Source organism: Elaeis guineensis, chromosome 1 (genome assembly GCF_000442705.2).
Source record: "Elaeis guineensis isolate ETL-2024a chromosome 1, EG11, whole genome shotgun sequence".
In the NCBI taxonomy this organism is placed as follows: Eukaryota; Viridiplantae; Streptophyta; class Magnoliopsida; order Arecales; family Arecaceae; genus Elaeis; species Elaeis guineensis.
In genome coordinates, this window is record NC_025993.2 from 103114155 (window position 1) to 103139855 (window position 25701).

Genomic DNA, 25701 nt, shown 5'->3' on the forward strand with positions numbered 1-25701 from the left:
AAGAAGGGATGTGACGGGAAGGGGACACAATAAGAGAGCAAGGCCCCATTGGAAAAGGAGGGAGCCAGCCATCATCCGTTTACAACGCTGCTCGGAGACTGGTGGGTGAGCTGGTGGCTCCCTCTAGCAGCAGCTTACGAGCTCGCGGGTACCCGTGATTCCCTCGCTTCCTCTCTCTCTCGTTCTTGCTCTTTTCCAGAGTGTGGAGATCATCATCGCAAGCGCCCTCGCAAACCGCACGCTCCCAGCTGCCCCGTCGTCGAAATGATGGATTAGTTGAGGTTGGCGTGATGCTATCATCTCCGATCATCGTAACAACAGCAGAGAATTCACTACTTCAATAACAAAAGATTAAAGCAAGCAGAGAACGGTGGGAGGGGGCTCACCTCAATCAATTACTATGACGGCGTTTCTCGGCCAAGCGGAGTGGAGGGGGCTTTGGGACCCACGAGCGACGGAAGACAGCAAGCGAGCGATTTTATTTCTTTCATCCTCTTCTAGAACTGAACTACACACGTGTTACTCGTCGCGCTCCCCCGTCGTCTCTTTCCGCGCCCACCGAGCCTTTCCACCTCCACCGACTTTTCCCCACAGCAACAGAAAGAAAAAGGTGATGGAATAGAATAAGGTCCTATATCCTGCCGCTGCTTGTGGTCTCTGATTCTGTCCACCATTCGTTTTTCTCTTTTTTTTTTTAACGTCTTTATCTTTCTAACAAATAAATAATGGAAAGGTGAAAGAACACGGCTTCCCGGTCCCCTCTCTATTTTTCCCTCAACCCGCCGGCCGGGGCTCGTTTGCAGTCGATGTCGTCTGTGAATTTTTTGTTTTTTGTTTTTTTTTTCCTTCCTTCTCTCCTCCTTAGCCCAGGTCAGACGTTGGTTGGTCTTAGCACGTTTGACTAGGCGTCGCGAAGGTAGAGACGTGCTGGCGTCATCATGATGGGAAGGGGAGGGGTGGGTGGCCAGGTCTGGATGGTTTCCTCTGCTTGCCTCCTTCCCCTCCTCCTCCTCGCCCTCGCCTCCTCATCATAATTCCCAATTCACCACCAAGCTGAAGCCACGGATGAATAAGAAGACCCACCACCAGTGTCTCCCGCGCCGCCCCCCTTCCTTCTTAACCGTCCCTCCCTCCCTCCCATGACTCAAGGAATTGAATTCAAGTGAAGGCGATCCCCCTGGGCGGCGTTCTTATTTTCTTCTCTCATGCCCACCTGTTTCTCATTCCTATTTCTATGATACGGTGTCTTTGGAGTAGTGAGCTGGGGTTCGACTGCACCGGGAGGGTCGAGTGGTGAAGAAGAAGAAGAATATGGCTCCGAGGGCGTGCCGTTTCTATCGCCAAGGAGACGACTGGTACGTCCCTCTCTCCTCCTCCCCCTTCCCTCCTTCTGCAGCCTCTGATTCACTCAATTCGCACGCACTTCCGCACCTTTCTCATACTCAACTGCATCCCCTGCAGTTCTCGCTTGGATTTTTCTGGCTCCGTGTGTCCTCTGTTGTATAATTTGACTTGCTGGCTTGCTTGTTCTTCTTCTTCGCCTCCTGAATGGAATGGCGTACGTAAATGTTATAACTGCTCTGTTTGGTTGATGTCCGCTTGTCTCATGGGCACCTAATCCATTAAAACGTGGGCTTGATTACTTTAGATTCATCCTAGGAATTTACCCTTTTAGTTCCTGAGAACAACAGGAGCTGGGTGGTTTGAAGCCTTGAACAATTTTACAAACCATCACCTGGCTCTGGGAGCGTCTGGCCCTTTCCTGCCTCTGGATATACATGTGTGGGTTCACCAAAAGATGCAGCAAGCTCCATAATTTCCATACTTCCTGTTCGTAGAAACCTTCAACTTGTGATTTGGATGCACAGCGGTCAATTAGTTTGGAAAAATAAAGATATATATGGTGCAGGAAAGCTCCAAAAAAAGTGTAATATTAGGGGAGGAAAGAAATTGTAATAAATACTAGGGTTCAGACTGTAACTTTTCTATATCTTTCATTTTGCAGTGTAATATTAGGGGAGGAAAGAAATTGTAATAAATACTAGGGTTCAGACTGTAACTTTTCTATATCTTTCATTTTGCATGGTCTTATCCTGATATTTGAAATTGTTCCTGAATTGGATAGATATACTTGATCTGACTGCTTTAACATGGCTGGTACCTCAACAAGCAGAGATGGTTGATGGCTTTCACCCCAAGCTGATGTGTCTAAGAACCGGATGGAATACTTGATCTAATCCTGACCTAGATTGAAAATTGCAGACTCCTATTTAGGATGGAATACTTGATCTAATCCTGACCTAGATCGAAAATTGCATTACTCCTATTTTAGTTACGATACTTCCCCTGTAATAATTGCTACTGTCTTTCTGTTTCTGAAGATTGTCATATCCAAATTCTTCCTTGCACCTTTTATATCCTCTCTCAATCTCTATGCTGAGAAAGAAAGTTAATTCGTAAATTTCGGTGTAGTCTACGATAGTCAACATGTCATTAGATAACAGAAGTAGAAAATCAATAGTTTTTCTGCAAGTACCTAAAATTAGATAAATTATTCATTCTTGATTCTGGTACTTGTCATTAATCTTTAATTCATTAAATCATTTGTATGATAGCCTTGACTAGTGCATTTCACTATTTTCAATCTTTCACACAAAGTCTTATTTGATCTTAAATACGAACTTTCTTTAGCTCATGTACATTACTTTTCAGGTCACTACGTAAGATCTATAAACATTGTATTGTTCTAAGTCCATTTCATACAATGTTACCATCACTTGTTAGAAGATATCATTTTAGGTTTTAAAAGAATTATATCTTGCTTATATGTTTGCCTTGGAGAATATTTGTGATTAAATACCTTGAAAAGAATCTTGCAGGCATTAAGGGGAAATCATGTACTTTAAGTTGCAATGGAGGTGGCTGTGATCAGCATTACTAATATTTGGTAGTTGGTGAGAAGAGAGAAGGTTGGGGGGGGGGGGGGGGTGTTGTGAAGGAATCCATGGTGTGCCTTCATCCTCATCAACTGTCAGCCTTGAGCCCATATTTCTTTACATAAGTTATGCCGTGTTATTTTAAAAGAGATTGAGATGTTATTTTTTCTCCCCTTGTTGAATTAAGGGTCCTGTTGGAATGAATTCCATGCTGGAGGAAGCTGGTCAACCTTAAGAGAAGATCATAAATTGGTCTTGGAGGAACAGGTGCTTGCATAAAAGTTTCAAGGAGAAAAAAAAATTCTAGTCATCTTCATTCTTTTCTTTTCTCTTGAATCTGAAAGTATATTCCTCAAATCCCTTATAAAGTTCCATTTTGTTTGCCTGTTTTTGGTATTGTCCTTATTTTGTTCCCAAGGATGATATAAAATATTGATCTCCATCATGTTCAAATATATGTATATGTATATGTATATATGTGTATATGTATATGTATATATTTATATATATGTATATGTATGTTTATATGTATATCCATATATTTATGTATGTATGTATGTACATACATACATGCATCCATGTACATACATACATGCATCCATACATGCATGCATATGTTTATATGTATATGCATGTGTGTACATGTATAGCATGTGTGTGTGTGTGCGCGCACGTGTTGTTTCTTAGTCCATCCTTTGCTTTTTTAAGCACCATCTTGGAGTTTATGCCATCCCGGTTGGCATGTAGAATTTTTGAGAAGATTGTAAATGGCCTAGGGTGGATCAGATGTTTGAGGTAAAGCACATCCAGGAAAGGTCAGTTTGCAGTCATATGTCGAGCTTTATAGATCGTTCTTTTGTGCACATCTTTATGCCTATTTATCTTGGCTGATCAAAAAATATTAGGTTATATTTTTTGTTATATCAAGATCAGAGTAAATTATTGGTTGTCTTAATGAAACTTTTTCAAACCAATCACTTTGGAGTTGAATGGAAGCCTACAAAGAAAACTCATGTAGTGAGATGCTTTGATGAATACAGGTTTTGTGGCACTGGTCTTCCAAGTGATATTGTTATTGAAGTTGAGGGAGTATTCTTCCATCTTCACAAGGTACATGTTTGCAAGTCTTAGTAAGTAACGACAACTTAGCAAGCATTTAATCTTTCCTTTTTTCATTCTTTCTCATGAACCTTTTTTATGTTGTGTAAATGGCTATGAGCATGGAACAAAATAAAACAGATTAAAATTTACTAAGGCTGTAGACAAAATGGATTTGGGCTGGGCTAGACCCATGTATGTCCAGGTCCGGTCCAGTTTGTCATATAAGGCCCAAATCGAGTCAAACTCTCTAACTATTGAATCTAGATTATTCTATCATTGGATTTTGAGGTCCAGGTCCCCATAATCTTGTAAAGCCCTGTCCCATTACAGCAAGTAAGATAAATTTTCAGGACATAGGAATGAAGACTTGAGAAAAAGGCCCCACAAAATAAGAAGTGAAATGAGAAGCAAAGCATATTAGTTGGTTTAGAATGCTTACTTTTTTACCTTCTTAATTGGACTAATGCTAGAGTCCGGTTGAACACATGAGCACAGTGGACCCTAATGCTTGGGACAGAGTTCTGGCCTCTGCTGGATTTCTGGCACAGTCCAGCCATTGGGTTCTTTTGTCAGCTCAGATTTTGTTGAACTTGGGCCGATCCAGGTCCATTAAAAACCCAAACGTATATCAGATGCCTGTAAACTGAAAAAACAATGTGCTTAAAATCCATGCAAGTCCTCAAATCAGATAGCGAACTAGGAATCAATGTAAGTTGAAGATTGTGGCCATGGTGAATATGTTTACATCACATTATTCACTAGAATGCTGGGATAGGTGATGAGATTGTTTATCATTGCTTAAGAAAAATGCAGACCACCATTTTGTGCTTGTTTCTTTTTTGTTTTCCTTTTAAGTAGGTCCATAGTAACATGTAGTGGAACATGGATGCCCAACTGAGTCTTTGAAATGGGAAACATGTATTAACAATATAAGCTGATATGGAAATGGAATAACTGGTAGTGGAACATAGTGCATAATGGGTCAAGCAAAAACAGCTTAATCTGTTTGACACATGCAACAGATATTAACAATGTAAGTTAATGAGAAAAATAGATGTTTCAGATTCCTAACTTATAACCATATTTGAGAAGCGGGAAGCATTTATTCATCGGTTTTAGCAATAACAGACCTGGTATTTGCTTTCCATGTCCGAATAGATTAGTTTGCTTTTTGGCTTAGAATACAATGATGGCATGAGATAAATAAAGTATGCACCGTATCATATCGTTTAATACTATGTATCTCAATGATTTAAGCACTGGTGTGTATCAGTCCATATTGGTTGCACCTTACCATATTGGTGAAGTCCTGGTACTTGCACACCCCTTGGTACCAACATATGCTGATATATGGATATCAACTCTGTTTTTTCATGCGAGCACACCAAGAGGCATACCATGTGCCTGTAGAGTACCATTCCAGTCCATACCATACCTGTACGACATCATTACATGTACCAGTATGGCAGTACCAATACATCAACCCATGGCGTATCTACTGTAGGCTTGTCGCTGCTACCATTATTGGTATGCATATTTTGTATATATGCATGATTCATGAACATGAATGAACACATGCATACGTACACCCACATGTGCATATATTTTCGTACATGCTTTTATATGTATCCACATACATAGGTGAGTGCATGTTTTTGCTATACAAATTCATTCTATATGTTCATAGGCATGCATATGCATGTATATTATCTGCATTTAAATAGATGTACATACACATGTGAATACTTATGTACATACCTTGCCACACATTTCTATTTGCATATGCATGTTTATATTTTTTGCATGTATTTACATGCATAATATGTATGTCTTTGTCTGTGTATGTGCACATCTGTGAATATGTCTTTACATATATGAATTTATTTAAGTCATATGTCAAATTCACTTGATATATTGCAAATTTCTGGAAAATGAAAATTTTAATGTCCGGTAGGGTATGCCATGACAAGTCAGTTACAATGCAGTTTCAAGTAAGGTCTATGCTTATAAATGACCAAGCTATTATATTGATTGCTGAGAAAGCTGATGCGATCATTTTAGGTTCCAATGTCCCAGATTTATCTGATACCTGATACCCTGATAGACTGTGAAGGTGATTTTTTATATTTCTACTTCAGATTTTGAGTTAACATGAAAGATTCTGCCTTACATAAGCTTCTCCTGTCATTAGCCTCATCCTGTTGTGACCCTTAATCGGAGTTATTCATATGCACTTCATTTTTTTTTTTCCTTTTTGACTGAAGATCTGTGTGCATATCAGAGTATCCAAGCATCCCTAAGTGTTTCTGCTCTGCTGCTTGGACATCTAAGACACCTTTCTCAACACCTTTTTGTGATGTTTGATTTTGAGAGCAATCAAGCACTTAGTTGTCATTTTTCCCCTCTTTTCTTATCATGAATGACTTTTGCTTTGTTGTTATGCAATGCCATCTTCAAGAATTCTTCTTCATTGATCACAATGCAGCAATATCTGCCTTATCTCTTTTTTTTTTCCTGAAGTATATGCACTTCCTGATCACAAACGCAGTCATTTTATTTCTAGAAAAGCAAACTGATAAAAGCTATAAACATATTTTTATTCTAAACTGATTGAAGCTATAAACATGTTTTATCCTATTAGCTTTGACAACTACATGACTGCTTCTTAGCATGTTATTCTCATCTAACCTTTTTATATCATCAGAAATGTGACCTTATTTCCAAGATGAAAACGTATAAATATTGATTTTTTCCCCATTGTATTTACCTTTTTTAAAGGAAGACAAGAATATTAATTTTATACTGACAAGTAAATGACGTGTGAAATTATTTTTTGTATTTTTCTTTCTTGCAAAATATAATTATTTCTACTCACACAGAAAAGAAATATACACCTTGCATTAATTTCCTTTCCATGAAATTGTATATGATGCTGCTCACAAGGCATGAATCTATCCATTATATTTTGAGAAAGCAGAATTGTACATGGAAATCATAGTTTTGTTAATGTTACTGCTGTATTGGATGCCTTTGCATTTATCCTATTTATTCTTTGACAATGATTCAGATGGAAAAAACTAGCTTCCTGTAGAAGATCTACTATTTTGCATTATTTTCATTAAGGGAACGCTAGGATATTATTTCATTCTGGTGCAAATAATTTATGACTGTGCTTGCCTCTTCAGTTTCCCCTGCTGTCAAAATGTGGGAAGATTGCACGTATGATAGAAAAACTGCGAAATACAAAAGAGGACATGTGCCTTACATTAGTTGGATGTCCCGGAGGACCTGATGCATTTTTATTTGCAGCACAGTTCTGCTATGGAGTCAGAGTGGAACTGACACCGAAAAACATTTTAATGGTGTATTGTGCAGCAGAATATCTTGAAATGACAGAGCAATTTGATGAGGAGAATTTACTGGCTGTGGCAGAAAGTTTCTTTCACAAAGTCATCTTTCATAGCTGGAAAGATTGCATATTGGCTCTGCATTGCTCTGAGCATTCTATTTCAAATGCTGAAACCCTCCATATTGTGAGCAAATGTCTTAATGCTCTCTCAACAATGGCATGTACTGATCCTAGTTTGTTTGGATGGCCGATGATGATGTATGGGAGTTTACAAAGCCCTGGTGGTAGCATCCTCTGGAATGGAATAAACACAGGGGCTAGAATTAGAGCCTCACTATCTGACTGGTGGTTTGAAGACATCTCATGCCTTGGTGTGCCAATGTTTAAGAGATTGATAGAAACAATGAAGGAAAGAGGCATAAGATCAGAAAATATAGCTGGTGCACTGATGTACTACTCAAGAAAGTATTTACCTGGTCTCGACCGGTGGCAGAGTGGGCAAGCAGGCAGAACCAGAAGTCTTGCAAGTTTTGCTACGGTGCCAGCCGCAGTTGATCAAAAACTGTTACTGGAAAGCATTGAAAAGCTACTTCCTCAAAAGAAGGGAAAGTCTTATTGCCGCTACCTGTTAGGGCTTCTACGAGTTGGTATGATACTAAATGTTTGCCAGTCATGTAGGGACTCTCTGGAGAGAAGAATAGGCATGCAACTTGAATTGGCCACACTCGATGGTCTCTTAATTCCTAATTTCTCAGATTCTGATTATTTATATGACACTGATTGTGTTGAGCGGATTATTCATCATTTCGTGTCTTCACAGGAATTAAATATTGCACTGTTTTCACCTTCCTCTTTTGATCCTGCTACATCTCCATCCTCTAGTCCTTTGATTAAAGTCACAAAGTTAATAGACAGTTTTCTTGCTGAGGTTGCTCCTGATGTCAACTTGAAACCCAAGAAGATGCAGTCTCTCCTGCTGGTCCTTCCGGAAGCTTTGAGATCCCTGGATGATGGACTATATAGAGCACTAGATATATATTTCAAGGTTTGAATCTGTTAATTCATGTTGTCTGACTATATCATAGTTTATTACTTTGCTTATTCCCATCAGTTTTGGTTATATCGCATATATCTTACCGAGAGAGAGAGAGAGAGATTATAATAGATGGACCTTAGAGCAAGGTATTATCTTCTGTAAAAATTCAATGTCTAATTTGTGATGTTTCCAAAAAGTTTCTATTCATCAACTAATGTCTAACTTGGAAAGCATAAGGAATATTCTAACTTAGTGCTTTGTAGCCAATCTAATTAGACAAAAATGGCTTACTGAAGACCTAATGCTCTTAAAGTTTTTGTTTCCGTAATTACTTGTGATTGTATTCAGAAGAACTTTCTTTTTTTTTTTTTTAGCTCATACATTAGTGTAAATGCATGCACTTTTCATCACGGTGGGTTAGTGATGTGTCTTATACATATATTGCTCAAGTCAGATGCATAAAAAAGGCAAACTGCAAGTAATGTACGAATCAATGTTAGAAGAAATATATTGGAAGGCCATACTCTGGCTGTTACTTTTGGTGTTGCCCAACAATGTAGTTTTTAGACAACGGGTGTATCATTATTGTGCTTCAAATATTCATAATCTGATGTCTCTTCTGCAGGCACACCCTTGGCTTTCAGAGAAGGAGAGAGTGCAGCTTTGCAGCATAATAGACTATGGGAAGCTTTCCATTGAAGCGTATGCACATGCATCGCATAATGAATGCTTGCCACTTAGAATCATTCTCCAAGTTCTGTTTTTTGAGCAGTTGAGGCTGCGTACAGCTCTTTCTCACTGTCTTCATGCATTAGAAAGTGATGACGCTGCCATTGTTGATGACATGGCTGGACAACTCTTGCAAAGGGATGGGTGGGTTTCACTTGTCCGTGAGAACCGGGTCCTGAGGGTAGATATGGAGCGGATGAGGTCCAGGGTCAGAAAATTGGAACTAGATTTTGTAGACATAAAACAAGAGATGGGGAGGGTGAGTAGACCTCACAATTTGATCAGCTCCACTCGTCTCATTCCTAGAAAACTTGGGTGCATGCCGGTGCCAAAGGATCTACACTCTGACGCAATAGAAAGCACAGGTCCTAGCCCGAGAAGGTCAACTGAGCGACCATATCTTTCTCATTAATCAAGCCATCAGTAAAGTTTTCCCCCATTATTATTATTATTATTATTATTATTATTATTATTATTTATGGTGCACCAAAAAATTGGGGTCCTTGCCATCTTATGTTTGATATGGGAGTTTTCGCAGTGGGGATCGAGTATCTTGCTCTCGAAGTGCAGATGCTCTCATGAAAAGCAGGGTAAGTGTTCGACAGTTGAATTGTATAGCTTTTTGGTTTGTCTTCTGTTCTTCCTGTGCTTTGTGAGACCGATGAATTTTTTAGTGTGCTCTTTGTTACGCTTTGCCAGCAAATGCTGTGGCTGTTGCACATGATCCTTTCATTGTAGTGATCCAGCAGCTAGATGTCAAAATATGGAACTGTTGTGAAATTGCTGTACTAAAGTTGATGGCAGATTGCACGATACAATTATATAGACATTGGGCATGCTCTTTCTTGAAGTGGGTCTTGCTTCCTAAAAAGACGGTGGCTAGTTACATACATATGTTTATGTGAAACTGAAACGGTTGAGAGGCCTCTTAGTTCTTGCAGTTTACCATGGCCCACAGAAAATCTGGTGCTATACGTATATATGAAAAATGTATCATGGTTGGAGATAATCATGGGCCATCTGTTATTAATTTGCAACGAGAGTACATGGAGCACTATCTTCCGAGCAAGAAATTTGTATTTGTATATTAAGCTGGGAATAATCATGGTAAGAGGGCTTGTGGTTATATTCCGGAGCTTTGGCACTCTTCCTAAAACGACCGGCTGACCAATGAAGCTCGTTATTTTACGATATCAATGCTGCATGTGTTCCTGTCTCTTGCCGGATAGGTATCGTGCACCTTATTGCCCTCCTTTCGTTTCTGCCGTGCTGTCGCCTGATATGGAGCTCCGCAATTGAGTAGTGGCAAGGAGGCACCAATAGCATTGGACCAAAGACCGACTGGATGATTCTGAAATCAACTAGTGTTATGCGTCTCCGGAGGATGGGATAGGAGACATGGACGGCTATGAAACACATCTGATTAAATTTTATTTTCTTTTTGTTATTGAGGTAACTTAATCAACATACTTCCTTTTAGGCAGGTGCTTGTTGCGTCTCTCCGCTGATTCGGAGCGTTTTTTTTTTTTTTGATACAGCAGGTGTCAGAACCTCAAATGAAAAGTTAAGCTCAAACGGATTTGGAGTGTATTTGTGCGAACAAAGGAAACAATTCCATAGAGAAATGGGAGGAAAATGCATTCCTGGAAAAAGGTACCTAAAGAGAGTTACCTAAAATCTGCCATCTACTCCAAAGTTTGTAATGTATATTAGTTATCTTCTTTCATTCTGGTAGAAACCTAGAAACCTATCGGTGGAGATAGGATTTATGAGGGAAGGGACAGGTAGTTTAAACCGACCCCGGTTTCTTTGTACGTGAAAATTGGGTTCGCACTTCTTCAAGCGGCAAAATAAATCATTTCGTTTGAATTAGTTTGTCATCAAGAAATTGTACATAATTGACCACCCTGTTTCCTATAACATCCCGTTTGTCATTGGAATAAAAAGGTCGAGAGAAATCCATCCCATATATACAATACGAACTGATCGAAAAGCTATGTTTCCATTTTTGATTAAGTACAGTATCATTTTATTTTAGTTACTTCGTCCTCAACAAATTATACATAATTTACCCTGTTTTCTGCAGCCCTCTGTTTGTTTATAGCATAATTTACTTCGTCCAGGAAAATTTATCCCACATAGACAACACAAACTCTTGGGAAAAATGAAAACTCACTCTTTTCAGGGCCCGCAAGAACCGACTACATGTGAGATGCGCATTGTAGGCCTCTAGAAGATTTGCTAGCCCATGTATAAGCCTTTGCCCATTCTGATTTGAATTATCGGTCTTATCTCTTTGACCCACATCTAATCTTAACTTATGTAACCTGTTAACCTATATTATCTATATAACCTGTTAATCAATTTAATAAACAAATACCTGTTTAATCCCGCATGACTCGATTATTAAATGAGCTAAATAGATCAGGAGGGCAGAACGACCGAATTGTTAAATAGTTTAAATAAATTATGCTGTTTATGATTTAAATTTATTTAATCTAAATTCGAATTTGTATACCGTAGATCGGGATTGATGAGTCGGTTCGTATTTCGTCGGTTCTAAATGTGGATGGAGCCAATTTAATTTAATTTTTATGCAAATACAATATATTCGTGTTACACGGAGGATAGAGGCCTTGGTCTTGATTTTGGGGGAAGAGGTGGAAGGGGATGCTGGGCGGTGGGTATTGCGTTGCGGGGCCCTACGCCCTGCAAACGTGTGCGGTGTTGCTTAACGGAGCCGTCACACTCCGTCACGGTTCCGTAGACAATAAGTCACGGGCGGCTCCTATCGTTACCCATTTAAGTGCCCTCGCGTGGACGATCCGGCACCCCGCTACTAACGTCGTCTGCCTCCCGTCCCGTCGCGTCTTCTCTCCGCCAGGTTCGATCGGGGAACCGACCCTAACCCTAACGCCGCCACCTTCCCCATGGCCTCCTGCGACGACGACTTCGCCCTCCTCGGGGACGAAGCCCAGTCCCAACCCCCGCCGCCGCCGCAGCAGCAGCAGGCGGGCGCCTTCGCAGCGGCCCATCGCTACGTGACGAAGGGCCCGCTCCACATCCAGTCCCGCCCCCTGCCCCCACTCGCCGCCATATCCAGCCCGAAGAAGGGGGTCGCCGGCGGCGGCCACGAGGATCCCGAGGACTTCGGCGAGGCCTTCGGCCAGACCGACGCCTCGAATCGCCCTGGAGGCGCCCCCGCCTTCCCAGAAGTCAGCCACCACCACCACCACCACTGCTTCGCCGACGACGCTAACCCCTTTGGCACCCCGCAGCCCGACGACGACGACGACGACGACCCCAACAACGACCCCGAGCGCAAGTCCCGCGGGGCCGCCACGCCCGCCTCCCATCCCCACCCCCACCACCACGGGCCGCCGCCATCCTCCCGGCCAGACCCCAAGCGCAAGGACAGGGACGATGTCAGTGACGGGGAGTCGCCCTATTGCTACAACAGCGCGGCCAAGAAGGGCCGGCACATGTCCTCTGGGGACTACCGCAAGGACCGGGAGGAGTGGAGTGACACGGCCATCGGCAGCCTCCTGGACGCGTACACGGAAAGATACGTTCAGCTGAACCGGGGGAACCTGCGGGGGAGGGACTGGGAGGACGTCGCCACCATCGTCAGCGACCGCTGTGACAAGCAGAAGGCCGGCAAGAGCGTGGAGCAGTGTAAGAACAAGATCGACAACCTCAAGAAGCGGTACAAGGTCGAGTGCCAGCGCCTCAGCAGTGGTGGCCTCTCCATCAGCCACTGGCCCTGGTTCAAGAAGATGGAGCAGATTGTTGGCTCCTCCTCATCCTCCTCGAAGGCTGCTGGGGATGAAGACAAGTCCGGCGCCCTAGGTGGCACCGGTATGGTCACAAGGCAGATGAAAAGGTCCTTCTTCCTCTTCGCCTGCTATTCTCCATTCTAGTTCTATCAGTCTGACTATTTGTTCTTGCCCTCTAGCTTGTTTTACACCAATGCTTCTTTAGTGAAAATCCTGCATTTCTTACATGTTACATGGCTTTGTTCTACCCACCTCTTTCCATCTAAAGCGGACTCGATTCTGATGTTTGATTGAGCTACCAAAGGGTAGACACTCTTAAGCATTTCCAATATACGCACTAAGAGAAAAAAATCATTGTTTTATTCCCTCCAGATGAGTTTTGGGCATCAATTAATCGATAGCTGCGGTGGAATTTCTAGGGGCCAGTACATCCCCTTTCATGAACAAAAGCAGCCTCTATCTATGCTATCTAATTATTGAAAAGTTATGCAAGTCCCCAGACTATGAATGAATTGGATATGATAATGATGAATCAATTATGGTGGTTGCTCTGACTGATTATAAACAATAAAAGAAGTGTGGATCTTCAAAGATCCCAATGGAAGATATAAGAGAAAATGCAAAACGTTCACTTAGCAGATGGAAATGACATAATCTATGGGGAAGAGGAAAGTGAACATGACTCATGCTTCAAATTGGAGGACATATTATTAGCTTCTAGGTAAACAGTGAGTTCTATATCTGGAGGAAGCAGATGGAAAGTCTTTTCATTCAAGAAAATAGCCATGAGTGTGGGAAGTAGCTGTAGCTCAAACAGAATTTGGCAAAAAGGGTGGGGTGGGGTCAAGGGGGAGGGATGGTTCACTCTGAATGTAATAGAACTCAGGAATACAGAGATGTCTTGGCCTCTAAAAGGAATTAATTCATTGACAGAATGTGAAAATAAAAGTCATAACAATAACCTAGTTACAATTAAATAAATAGAGGCCAAATGAACCAAAGAAATTCTAGACCTTTGCTAACCTGTCTAACTCATCTAGTCCAAAATAATGCTCGGTAAGAAATTTCTTTCATTAAACAGTTTAAAAGAGCAGACTAGATATGGTTTAGGTTTTTGCCATATCTGTCAGTTGCTGTGAGCTGATCTGAGAGTATGTTTTGCCTGCATTACCATTGTTGCCAGACGTGCTAAGAAGGGAAGAAAGAAACCAGAAAAATAGAAAGAAGAATAGAGATTGAAGAAGAAAAGGAAGAAAAGGCCAAATGTGGAGGAGCAATTACATTTTCACATTTGATTGGATACAACATCTGGTTGGAGAACTCAGTAAATGGCTGCTGCTATTGCCTTAAAAGAAAATAAAAAGGAAGTAAGAAGAAAGAAGAAAGAGGAAGACAGATTGTGTTGCTATATCTACTGTGTTATGAGAAAAATAAAAGTGAAGAAAGAGTGATTAGATGAAAAAAAATTAGATGATGTAACAGATAGAAGAGTCAATTAAGAAGAGTAAAAGAATATTGGAAAGAAAGGGAGAACATGTCTGGATAGAAATGAAGATAGTAGAAGGAAAAAAGGTAGGGTTTCTGATTACATACAGAAATTAAAGGAGGGGAACGAACTAGATTGTTCTTGTATAGGTTAAAATGTTTAGAGGAAACCATTTACTTTTTTAGCCGCTTGAATTGTTCATGCGTATGGCACATATGAGCGCCATGTTTTGGTTTTCTTTGGACTTCAAACATCTGTCACATTCTCCTTCCGTATGTATTATTTAAATGCATTTTGCATGACATGTAAAGTTTCACTAGTGTGTGACATTTCCATACAACATTTGTTGTTTGCTGGATCACCATCTATCAAATTTTCCTTTCTCTTAATAAATGGTTTCACAAGTATCCATCAAATATGCCTTTTCCTTAAAAAGAATATAATACTTCGTTTTGGATTTTTTCTCGCTCTTTCTTTTAAGAGTGAACCGAGAAAAGTGAAATGACTAAAAGAGATTATTTTTGTCATACAAAAATAATTTGGATCAGATAAGGGTCTTTTTTTTTTACCCAAATTTAAATGGCTTGGGCATGGATTAGAGCTTTGACTTGACTCAAATCATGAGGGTATACTTTTGCATAGGTGAAGTAGTATCTGGTGATGGACCATAGGATAAGCTTGTGAAGAGTGATATGTCTCTTTAAATAGTTGAAATGAAGCTAGGATCACTGTTTCAAAAAGCAGTTCATATCGATATGATAGAATAAAAATTCTACCAATTAGTCATATATTTCTATTAGAAAATATCTATTAGACAAATGGAATTCTATTACTTCTATTTAGTCATATCTAGGTCTATATTGTTAGTAATATTAGTTAGAACTAAGAACACGAGATACAACTAATATAACGAATGGTATAGATATAACCATAGAACTAGGAACTATATGGTTCATATTAAATTAATAGCTAATATCTAATCTAAGATGAAACAATTTCCTGAATTTCTATTCATTCTTTTTGTTGTACTCTTTTTATTTCTGTTATGTGAGGCCGCTTAGCCCAGAGGTTAATGCACCCCTTACAGCCACATGTCCGGCTGCAAATGCAGAGGTGGCCAGTGGATCAACCGCACAAGCCATATGTGGTCCCATTATGCTCTAGGCCACATAAGTGGGCCTCCTGTGATTGGGTGGTTGCATACACACCCACGTAGGCACCTGCACACCGCACATGCACATGCACCCGCACACTGCACATGCACCCACATATGCACCTGCACACTGCATAATACCTGCATATCTTAAGTACTATGTTGCTTTTTCTTTTGTTTATGAAGCATGTACTTGAAAGTTTAGACTTTATTATGGACCTCTAACTATATTGCACCTTTACTCTGTTGCAAGTTTGAGCATGGTCTATACTTTATAAGACGATATTGTCATTTTATTAGGTTAGCATGTCATGTTAAAAGTTAGAATACACACTCCAAAGTCTCAAAAAGTTTAAATGTGCATCCTTAAATTTTTTTTCCTTGAGTTTTTTGATTTGTTTCTAATTTTTTAGCCATTTATATATTTATACATATTATTTTTAAATATTTAAAAGTGTAGATGTGTATGCAGCTTATGCGCTATGCAGTGACCTAATCACACCCATCCCGCTTCATTGGCTATGATCTTCTTTTTTTCAACTATGTGGCAGTTCACCATGTGATTGGCTTAGAATGGGTTGAGTTGGGCTGGCCCATGTAGAGCAAAGTAAGTTAGGGGTCAATCTTGTGGATCAAGTTGGATCATGGACTCAACCTATGGTTGGGTATGGGTTGAAAGGTCCTAATCTGATATCGGGGTTTGAATTCTAACTTGATTCAAACACAATCCAGCCTGATCCATTGTCACCCCAAATATATATGATGGGAAGCATTCAAGACCAAATTAGCAGCACCAAGGAAGTACAATTACGTTTTAATAGTGAATGTGGAATTTCAGTAGACAAAAGTTTCACACTCATCAGGCAAATACTCATCTGCTCATGGCTCATTTCTCGCTTTTCAAAAACTTGCAGCTCACACATTGGCCTTTTTTCTTTGTTGTAACTCTAAATTTGACCATAATGGAAACCGTCACTGAAGGTGGTTGCTTTCATCAAATTCTCTAGATATTGTATGCTTTATAATTCTTAGAAAAGAATGCCTTGTAGATATTACTATCTGCTTGTGGTACGACACTGCATGATTTTATCATGAATGTTGCGAACCTCATGAGATTTTGCTTTTGTTGATGTTTTTGGTTGCTCACATTTGGCTGGTGTTGTTCCTTTATTTCAAATGTCAATACATGATATGTCTGAGTGATTTCTTAAAGGAGAAATGCAAAATTTAAATTTAAAATTAAAGTGGCATGAGGTAAAGGTTAGATGATTACTTATTCATGTAATTGTTGGCTGTCCTAATTAACAATACTCATTATTTTTAATAATGTGCACTGTTAATCTGTGGGCAATAAAATGGCACCTTCGATATCCATAGTTCAGAGTAATTCTGCTGTTTTGCTATCTGGGCGTATTTTCTTTTTTTGACTAGAAAATAGACATAAAAGGCTATTCTGTTATGCATTACTAAATGGTCATACTCTGGCAGCTAAAATCTCAAGCATAATCTTTTTGTGAAGGGTGAATTTGGACTGTTGTAAGATAGGTTATGGGAGGTAATGCACCTTGAAAATCTATGTTAGCCACCTGATTCAGTAATATCACCTCCGGGATAAATGTAATTTATATGTTTCACTCAGGTCTAATGGAGTGAGCCAAGGATGGAGTCTGGCCTGGGGTGAGATGTTTTCAAGAACTTTCTTTATATCTTTTCTTACTTTTTAGTCCTGTTGGAAGAAGTTTCCACTTCTGTACCCTTATTTGGATAATACCTCTTCCATAACAAGTATTCTTAGTTTCGTTGTGTAGTTATACTATCCCTTGCTTAAACTTGTTGCTGTTAGATGTCAATGCCAAACTTATTTCATTCTAAGCATATTACATGACACTAAATTAGTTTTTGGGTAGACTACAAGTCTAGTTATCTGAGTTTTATCTCCCTTATTAGTTATTGAATCTTCAACCTTCTACAGCACAAACTTATGGTCATTATAGAGGAATGTAAATTGATCCTTCCTTAAATTGAGTAGAACTTATGCTTAGGTTCTTGTTTGTTAGATGTTTGAAGATAGATGTAATCTGGATTGGTTTTTGGGTAGACTACAAGTTTAGTTATCTGAGTTTTATCTCCATTATTAGTTATTGAATCTTCAACCTTCTACAGCACAAACTTATGGTCATTATAGAGGAATGTAAATTGATCCTTCCATAAATTGAGTAGAACTTATGCTTAGGTTCTTGTTTGTTAGATGTTTGAAGATAGATGTAATCTGGATTGTTGAAACAGCAGAAGCCCGTATTTGTACTGTTCCAATTTTAAGCATGTAGATTTTAGACAATTAGATACGTCCTTGTCTTCAGGTTTATGCTAATTTCCACTTGCTCATTTTTTTTGCTAGTTCATGTGTTTCATAATATGGTATTTTCCTATCCATGCATTCACTATGCAGCCTAATTTATGATCTTGCTAATGTAGAGTTCTAATGCAACTGAAGATGTTATCTAGTTAGTGCAGTTCCAGTACAGTAATTTTATTGTTTTCAAATGCCAAGTGATCTTTTGTCCAACCTGAAGTCAATGGTGGCTGGAGATGGGTACCTTGTAAATAATAACAAGGTGCACATGTTCGGGGACTTTTCTAGACCGTTTGTTAGCATTAGCCCAGTAGGATGTTGGAGATGGTTACTTACAGCATGTAATTAGATCTTACTAGCAGGAAACTTTTACCTAGGGCACAATACCTGCTTTGTAAAATCCAGAAAACTCAAATCTGCACCCATTTCCTGAGCGCTTCCTCACTCCAAGCATTCTTAGGATATTTCTTTCCTCGGACCTGCACTGTACCTGCTCCTACACCCACTGGCAGTTCTTTTAACTGATAATTAGATATTCCTTAATCTCTTCTACCATTGCCAAAGAAAGAAATGTGCTTATTTAAAGTGAGATTGCTTTTTCTCTTGATTTTAGTTTGAGGGAAACATTGATCATGCAATGAGTTCTGGTCATGCCCTGGATGCCTTTCTCATTAGTCTACTAATGCATATGCTGTTTGGTAATTTCTCAGCAAGATATGCATGTACATCTGCATGCACGAGCACGTGTCTGTGTGTACGCATGTGTTTGCATGTGTCTGTGGGTGTGTGCAGACATTCTCCTAATTTAGGGCATTGTAACACAAGATGATAATTTTATGTGCAGATACCCAGCAGCTGCTTCTGGGCCTGTAAACTTAACAAATAACTCAAAAATGAAATCGTTAACAAATCCAAGGTGGAAGAGAGTGGTTTTGAAAATTAGTGGTGCTGCATTAGTTGGGGCCGGTCCCCAGAATGTTGACCCGAAGGTAAGTTGTTATATTCTGTCATACTTGTAAGGCTAAAGTACATAACTGTTTAATCTACTACATAGGTACAACTATACCATGATATACTTCATGAATATATTCCTGAAGTTGGATTTTGTTCTCTCTTCAGGTGACCATGCTGATTGCTAGGGAAATTGCCATGGCTAACCGTGTTGGCGTAGAGGTATTCTAGATTCTTCTTGAGATTAGATTCTCCTGGAGATTAGATTCTCCTTGAGATTTAGTGAAATGTCAATGCAATTCTCATTCTGTCAACTAAGCTTCTAAATTATTACATTTTATTATGCTATCTGGCTTGTGGTGTTTATTAGGTGGCAGTTGTTGTTGGAGGTAGAAATTTCTTTTCTAGTGACACCTGGGTAGCTGCAACTGGCATTGATAGAGCTGCAACATATCAAATAAGGTAAAACATTTGCTATTGTACTTTTAATGTTAATATATATACACACACACACATATATATACACTTTTTTATGTTCACTTTTTCTGTTATTATTTGCTGTGGAATTGTCTTCATACTATATGAAAATAACTTCTTTATGGACACTGATAATGAGGGAATTTTGCAGATAAGATGATGCTGACTTATTTTCCTTTTTTGAGGATTCGGGCCACTTGTATTTATTTATGTTCAATGATAATGTATTTTTATAATTTTGGATGCCTTTGCCACTGGCCACAGTGGATGCATTTCTTCCGTTGGTTTAGGCGGAGTTAATGCAAATATCTTTTATGGTGAGTTCACTTTTTTCTTTGTATAAATGCACATAGTTTAATATTGAATCAAACACACATTCTTGTTGAACATGCAATGGACGCTTACATGTTGGACCGAATATGTGCAGCCAGGGGCAAAAGCATCCAAAACTTTAAGAACAGGTCACTCTTGCAGAAAATAGAAGTGATCTGGATCTGCAGAAACACAAATAAAGTGGGCAATTTCTGCAAAACATCCTTAGAAAGATGCATGATAAACGAAAAGTTGTAGTGAAATTCAGATTTATAATGAATTTATAGTAGACCCATCTTTTGTATTCTGAATTATGAGAAGTGAGTTCTAAGAATATTTCACATATTTCTCATAGGGAATGAAATCAATATTACTAATTTACACCTGATGGCAGTGGCACCACATTACATGTACATTTGTTCACAAGCTTCTTAAATATAGACCATGTTTAAGGTTGACAAAAATAATTAAACAATGGATAACATATCATTGCTATAAAGAGTAATTCTTTGTGCGCACCGCCCAATCACATTGGAGCACATAGTGCACTTAATGATGAGACAAATATTTAATGCCACTCAGTTTTTTCTTTCTCTAATTTTTAGTGACAAAAATACCATTCCCTTCGTAGAACAAAGAAAAAATAATATTATTATTTTTTAATGCTTTGTATGATTTTTTGTGAATATATATAACATTCTGAACAATATATATGGCTTCTTGTGTCGCTATGACATCCTGAACAATATATATGACTTCCTAATATCTTATATGATTTTCTGTGAATATATATGATATCCTGAACAATATATATGATTTTCTGTGAATATATATGACATCCTAAATAATATGTATGGCTTTCTAATGCCTTATATGACTTCTTTTAAGTATATATGATAATCTGAACGATATATATGACTTTCTATGATATATATGACATCCTGAATAATATATATCGCTTTTTAATGCGTTATATGATTTTCTGTGAATATATATAACATCTTGAAAAATATATATAACTTTCTGTGAATATATATAATATCCTGAATAATATATATGACTTTCTAATACCTTATATGACTTTCTATGAATATATATAATATTCTGAACAATATATATGATTTTTTGTAAATATACATGATATCCTGAACAATATATATGACTTTCTGATGCCTTATATGACTCTCTGTCAGTATATATGACATCTTGAATAATATATATGGCTTTCTATTGGTTATAATAACCAATAGGATATCATAGAAAGAAACGAGAAGTCATATAATATCCTTTTGGTTATTATAACCAACAGTAAGCCATATATATTGTTCAGGATGTCATATATACTGACAAAAAGTCATATAAGACATCAGAAAGTCATATATTATTCAGGATATCATATATACTGACAGAAAGTCATATAAGGTATTAGAAAATCATATATATTGTTCAGGATATCATGTATATTCACAGAAAGTCATATAAGGTATCAGAAAGTCATATATATTATTCAGGATGTCATATATATTCACATGAAGTCATATATATTGTTCAGGATGTCATATATATTCACAGGAAGTCATTTAATATATTATAAAGTTATATATATTGTTCAAAATATCATAAAGACATAGGAAGTCATATATGTTGTTCAGGATGTCATATATATTCACATGAAGTCATATAAAGTATCAAAAAGTAATAATACTATTCTTTTTTTATTCTATGGAGGGAAAGGCATTTTCATCACTGAGAATTGGAGAAAGAAAAAGCTAAGCAACATTAAATATCGGTCCTATCATTAAGTGCGCTACATGCTCCAATGTGATTGGACAGTACGTTTCATGTCAATTTTATTATACCGCACATGGTGCACATAGACTTTCTCTAGCTATTATATGTACACTTGATTTCGCTAAATATATCTTACACTACCAAATCCTCAGTCTCAATCTCATGGTGGATCTCACATTGAGAATTGCCATGAGGGAGATGTACCTAGGTCAAGAAATGGGCTCGAGCTGGCCCGAAGCCCATCAGATCGGGCTGTCTTCGGGTCAGGCTCTGTGCTAGGCCTGAACAATATCAGGCCGGGTTTGGGCTTTAGATATAGAGCTTATTTTTATTTTGGACCGAGCTCAAGTATACCCTCAGTCTGGGCCGAGCTTGGCCCGAGCTCGAGCCCGATCACTTAAATGATCGTCGAGCTCCTCTTGAAGAGTTTCGATAGAATCTACATGGATTAGGGTTCTTGGTTCTCCTCCTACCAAGCATGGTGATGAGGTCATTGGTGGCAAGGGTGAGATTATTGGAGTAGTCAGCCGCTAGCCGCGATGTGTCTGCCGTGACCAAGTTCGTGTGCGAGGAGAGCGTTGCCTCCCCGACCTCCACCATCTACAAGAAGCTCACATTCGACCTCCTTCGCTCCACCTGCCTCACCTCGACCTCTGGGACACCATCATCTTCGGCGTCTACTCTAACCTTGCCTTCCCCGACCTCGACATCACCGTCGCCACCCCATTTGTCCTCTCCATCATGCCCCCCACCTCACCCACCTTGTCCATGATGCCCATGATGCCCACCACAAGATCATCTCCTACTTCGACTCTCTCATCGACTCCCTTCGTCTTATTGCTACCGACGCCCTCAAATGCATCCTCACTTACGACAACATCGTCCTCCTCTATGATGCCACCCCTGTGCTCCTCGACTGCGTCTTTGCCTGGTGGCACCACATCACCACTGCCACCACCCTCAACTACTCCGATGCCGTCGCCCTTGTTGCTTTCTCGACGGTCCATCCAAACAAACTCTAAACCCCCGATGTGAGATAGATGGCTGATGGCAAGGTTTTTCATACCGTGCCGTACCGGCCGGTACACCCTGTATCGTACCGGACCGGCGGAGAACCGGCACGATTCGGCCGGTAAATTCGGTACACGGACGGTACGGAAGGAAAAAAGAGAAAGTGAGAAAGAGAGAGAGAGAGGAGGAGAGGTAGGGAGGTGGGAGCCGTCGGAGGGCTTCCGAGCCCCGTATTGCCCAATAGGGCTTTCAAGAGAGCGAAAAAGAGAGAGAGTGCTCGGAGGGGGGGCGAGGGACCTACCGGACGGACAGCTCCTCCGTCGTGAGAGCCCCAGTGGCCAGCGAGCCGACGCCGACGGCCTGAGGGCAGTCGAGCGGGCGGAGCCCCTCGGCTCCGCCTCTTTTTTCGAAACAGACGACTGTCTGTTTTGATTATTTATTTATTTTTTTATTTTAAACTTATGAATTCGGCAATCTAGTTGCCGACTTAAGGAATTTTTAAAAAAAAAATACAAAAATCGTGAATCCGGCAAACTATTTGCCGGCTTCACTTAAAACTAGGTTTTTTAAAAAAATTTGCGAAACAGGGGCGACGCCTCTGTTTCGCGCCCGCGGCGCCGCGTGCGTGGACTGCGCCCTCCGACGACCACGACGGCCAGTCGGAGGCTGTCCGGCGGCCCCGCTGGCTCCTTCCCCTCCCTCTTTTTCTTTCTTTCTCTTTCTCTCTCTCTATTTCTCTCTTTTTTTCTTCCGGTTCGGGTCCACTTGCCTTCGTCGGTTCGGTACGGTATGAAATCGTACCGAACTGTACCGTCAGTCGGTCGATACGGTCGGCGGTACCGGTTCAGCATACCTTGGCTGATGGGGTTTATAGATTTGGGCTTAGCCCAATCAGCCTCGAGCCTCTGGGTTGGTTAAAAAATTTGGGCTGGGCTCGGGTAAGGTATGGCCTGGCCAGCCCAATCCAGATCCAGCCATGCATTGAATAGTATATTGCAAAGGGATAAGAAACATGGAGTAATTAGTTTGGCATTCAAAGTATGAATATGATTGAAATTGGATGGTATTGGCTACAAGTTTATAGGGTTGAGTTGCGAGGGGGGGGGGGTGGCAGGTTTTGGTGCTGAATTGCATGTAATGTTGCATATGTCTAACCCACTCTAAACTCCACAATGGTGGGACCCTCATGCACAAGGGTGCCCTTTGTTTGGTTAGAATAACTTGTGCTCCACTCATCGTGAAAAGTTCTAAATATTTATGTGGGTGACTTGGAAAAATGATTCATTATAATGGAGAATCACAATCTGATGAGGCCTACAAAACAGACCGATGACATGAAGAGTTTGAAAATAAAGTTGATTGGTTGTCTAGGGTAATTGACGTCATCCAACATGAAAGTTTAACTGCAGGACTTGCATTTTCTGAAGGAACGTTGATGTATGCCTATTCACAGATGTACTTGAATGCTTATTCAGTTTTTCTCATTGCTTCTCTCTGCCAGTGCAATGCTTAGATATGGAAGCTCTTTGATACCCAGAGAATGGTTAACCTTTTAAGTGTTGAATTACAGTATGATGGCATCAGTAATGAATGCTATATTGCTTCAAGCATCATTGGAGAAGATTGGTGTCGAAACACGTGTACAGACTGCATTAATGATGCAAGAGATTGCAGAACCATACATAAGGCGACGAGCTATCCGTCATCTGGAAAAAGGAAGAGTTGTTATATTTGGTGGAATTGGTGCTGGGACAGGAAATCCACTTTTCAGCAATGACACAGCTGCTGCCTTGAGAGCTTTTGAAAGTATGTTCTAGTGCACATAACAAAAAACTCCCAAAATTCGTCTATAATTTGGAAGTTCATGCACACTTGTACTTTCTTCTTAACTCATCTTGGTGTCAAAGAACGTATTCTGATGTCTTGTCTTTGGGACAGTTAACGCAAATGTTGTTCTAAAAGGTACTACTGCCGATGATGTTTATGACTGTAATTCCAGAAACAGCAATAATGTTGCATTTGAGCACATTTCATTCAGGGAATTGGTTTCTCGAGGCTTTACTGCCATTGATATGACAGCAATTACGTTCTGCGAGGAAAACAACATTCCAGGTTATTTTCTTCCTTCTTATCCTGTTTCATATTCTTATTCTCTTGAATCTTACAACAGTGTGGTCCTGCTTGTCTTACAGTTGTTCTTTTTAATCTGCTGGAGCCTGGAAATATTTCAAGTGCGCTATGTGGGGACCAGGTTGGTACATTCGTTGACCAGACTGGGCGACTTAGCTGATATATAATTCTTTGCTGATTGAAGGTACACTTGGAAATCCATGTAATCATGGAACCATTTTGTACAGCAAGTTCATTTAATGCTTCAACATTGCTCTGTGCTTCCTCTTAAATGGGCTTTTTCGCTTGTCTGATGCTTCTATCATGGGTCAGACAATGCTTCTGTGTCAGAGAGAGGCTGGCAGCCCCAAAATTGTCACCCTTGTGCAATGTGGTAATTCGCTGCAGGCTGTACCAATATGTCAAATTATGTTGTTAAATTCCCACCACCACCAACAAAGGCACATGTTCGAACTGCAAATAAAGTTCTATTGTACTGTATTTATAAATTTTGTTGTAAATTATTTCAGTGTATTGTATGAAATGATTGATTGGGAGGAGCCCTAGACAGAAGTCGCAGAAACAGTAGATGTTAAAGCCTCTTGGATTTTCTTTAAGGATGGAAGTGGACTGGCTTAGGTGCCATGATCTGGTTGGTTGGTTTGGGTCTGATCTTGTGCAAGGTGATGTTTGACGGGCTCCATCCGTTTACTACATGGAAGCCCCAACCTGTGAATGAATGTGCTCAACAGAGTAGTCCTGATTTAGACGCCTTAGGGCGGCATTTAAAGCCACCACAAATGCTCCAAGTCGCCCTCGAAGGAATAGATAGTTCAAAGAAGTCTGTAAGAGCAAGTATGTGGGTAATTAACCACTGTATGTACGTAGTCTGGTCCAGTGCAGCGCCTATTATGGTATGCCTTTTTTTTTTTTTTTCTTTGCCCTCTCGATATTTTGATCTGGAAATTGAGCCTTTTGATAAGGTATTGAAATACCGTCATCCAGGAAATATAGCACAAGCTACCTGATAAGTCTGCCACGAATTTCAGTGGACTTGCATCGCCAACCGAAATTTAGGGTTTAAATTCCCCCTGAATAGTAAGTTGAGGTTTCGATTTGAGCCTAAAATCA

The 25701-nt window shown here is 39.8% G+C and overlaps 2 protein-coding genes across 9 annotated transcripts; both read left to right on the forward strand.

Annotated features, from left to right (window-relative positions):
* Positions 1 to 296: 296 nt before the first annotated feature.
* LOC105038184 (BTB/POZ domain-containing protein At3g44820) lies at positions 297 to 10001 on the forward strand. Of its 7 annotated transcripts, none has more exons than XM_073257769.1 (4): positions 297 to 610; positions 3977 to 4046; positions 7223 to 8431; positions 9048 to 10001. In XM_073257769.1, exons 3-4 carry the CDS (start codon positions 7259 to 7261, stop codon positions 9561 to 9563), a joined length of 1689 nt encoding a protein of 562 aa, XP_073113870.1. In that variant the 5' UTR covers positions 297 to 610; positions 3977 to 4046; positions 7223 to 7258; the 3' UTR covers positions 9564 to 10001. The 7 variants fall into 7 exon arrangements, with proteins under 7 accessions (XP_073113870.1, XP_073113873.1, XP_029118340.1 ...); XM_073257772.1 differs by lacking the exon at positions 297 to 610 and adding an exon at positions 617 to 1355 and having other exon boundaries at positions 3977 to 4066; XM_029262507.2 differs by lacking the exon at positions 297 to 610 and adding an exon at positions 617 to 1355.
* A 1780-nt stretch (positions 10002 to 11781) lies between these two features.
* LOC105038186 (uncharacterized) lies at positions 11782 to 25143 on the forward strand. 2 transcript variants are annotated; one of them, XM_010913901.4, is made up of 8 exons: positions 11782 to 13034; positions 18764 to 18908; positions 19039 to 19092; positions 19241 to 19332; positions 24032 to 24267; positions 24400 to 24573; positions 24654 to 24775; positions 24904 to 25143. In XM_010913901.4, exons 1-7 carry the CDS (start codon positions 12082 to 12084, stop codon positions 24749 to 24751), a joined length of 1752 nt encoding a protein of 583 aa, XP_010912203.1. In that variant the 5' UTR covers positions 11782 to 12081; the 3' UTR covers positions 24752 to 24775; positions 24904 to 25143. The 2 variants fall into 2 exon arrangements, with proteins under 2 accessions (XP_010912203.1, XP_010912202.1); XM_010913900.4 differs by having other exon boundaries at positions 11783 to 13034; positions 24654 to 25143.
* Positions 25144 to 25701: the final 558 nt, after the last annotated feature.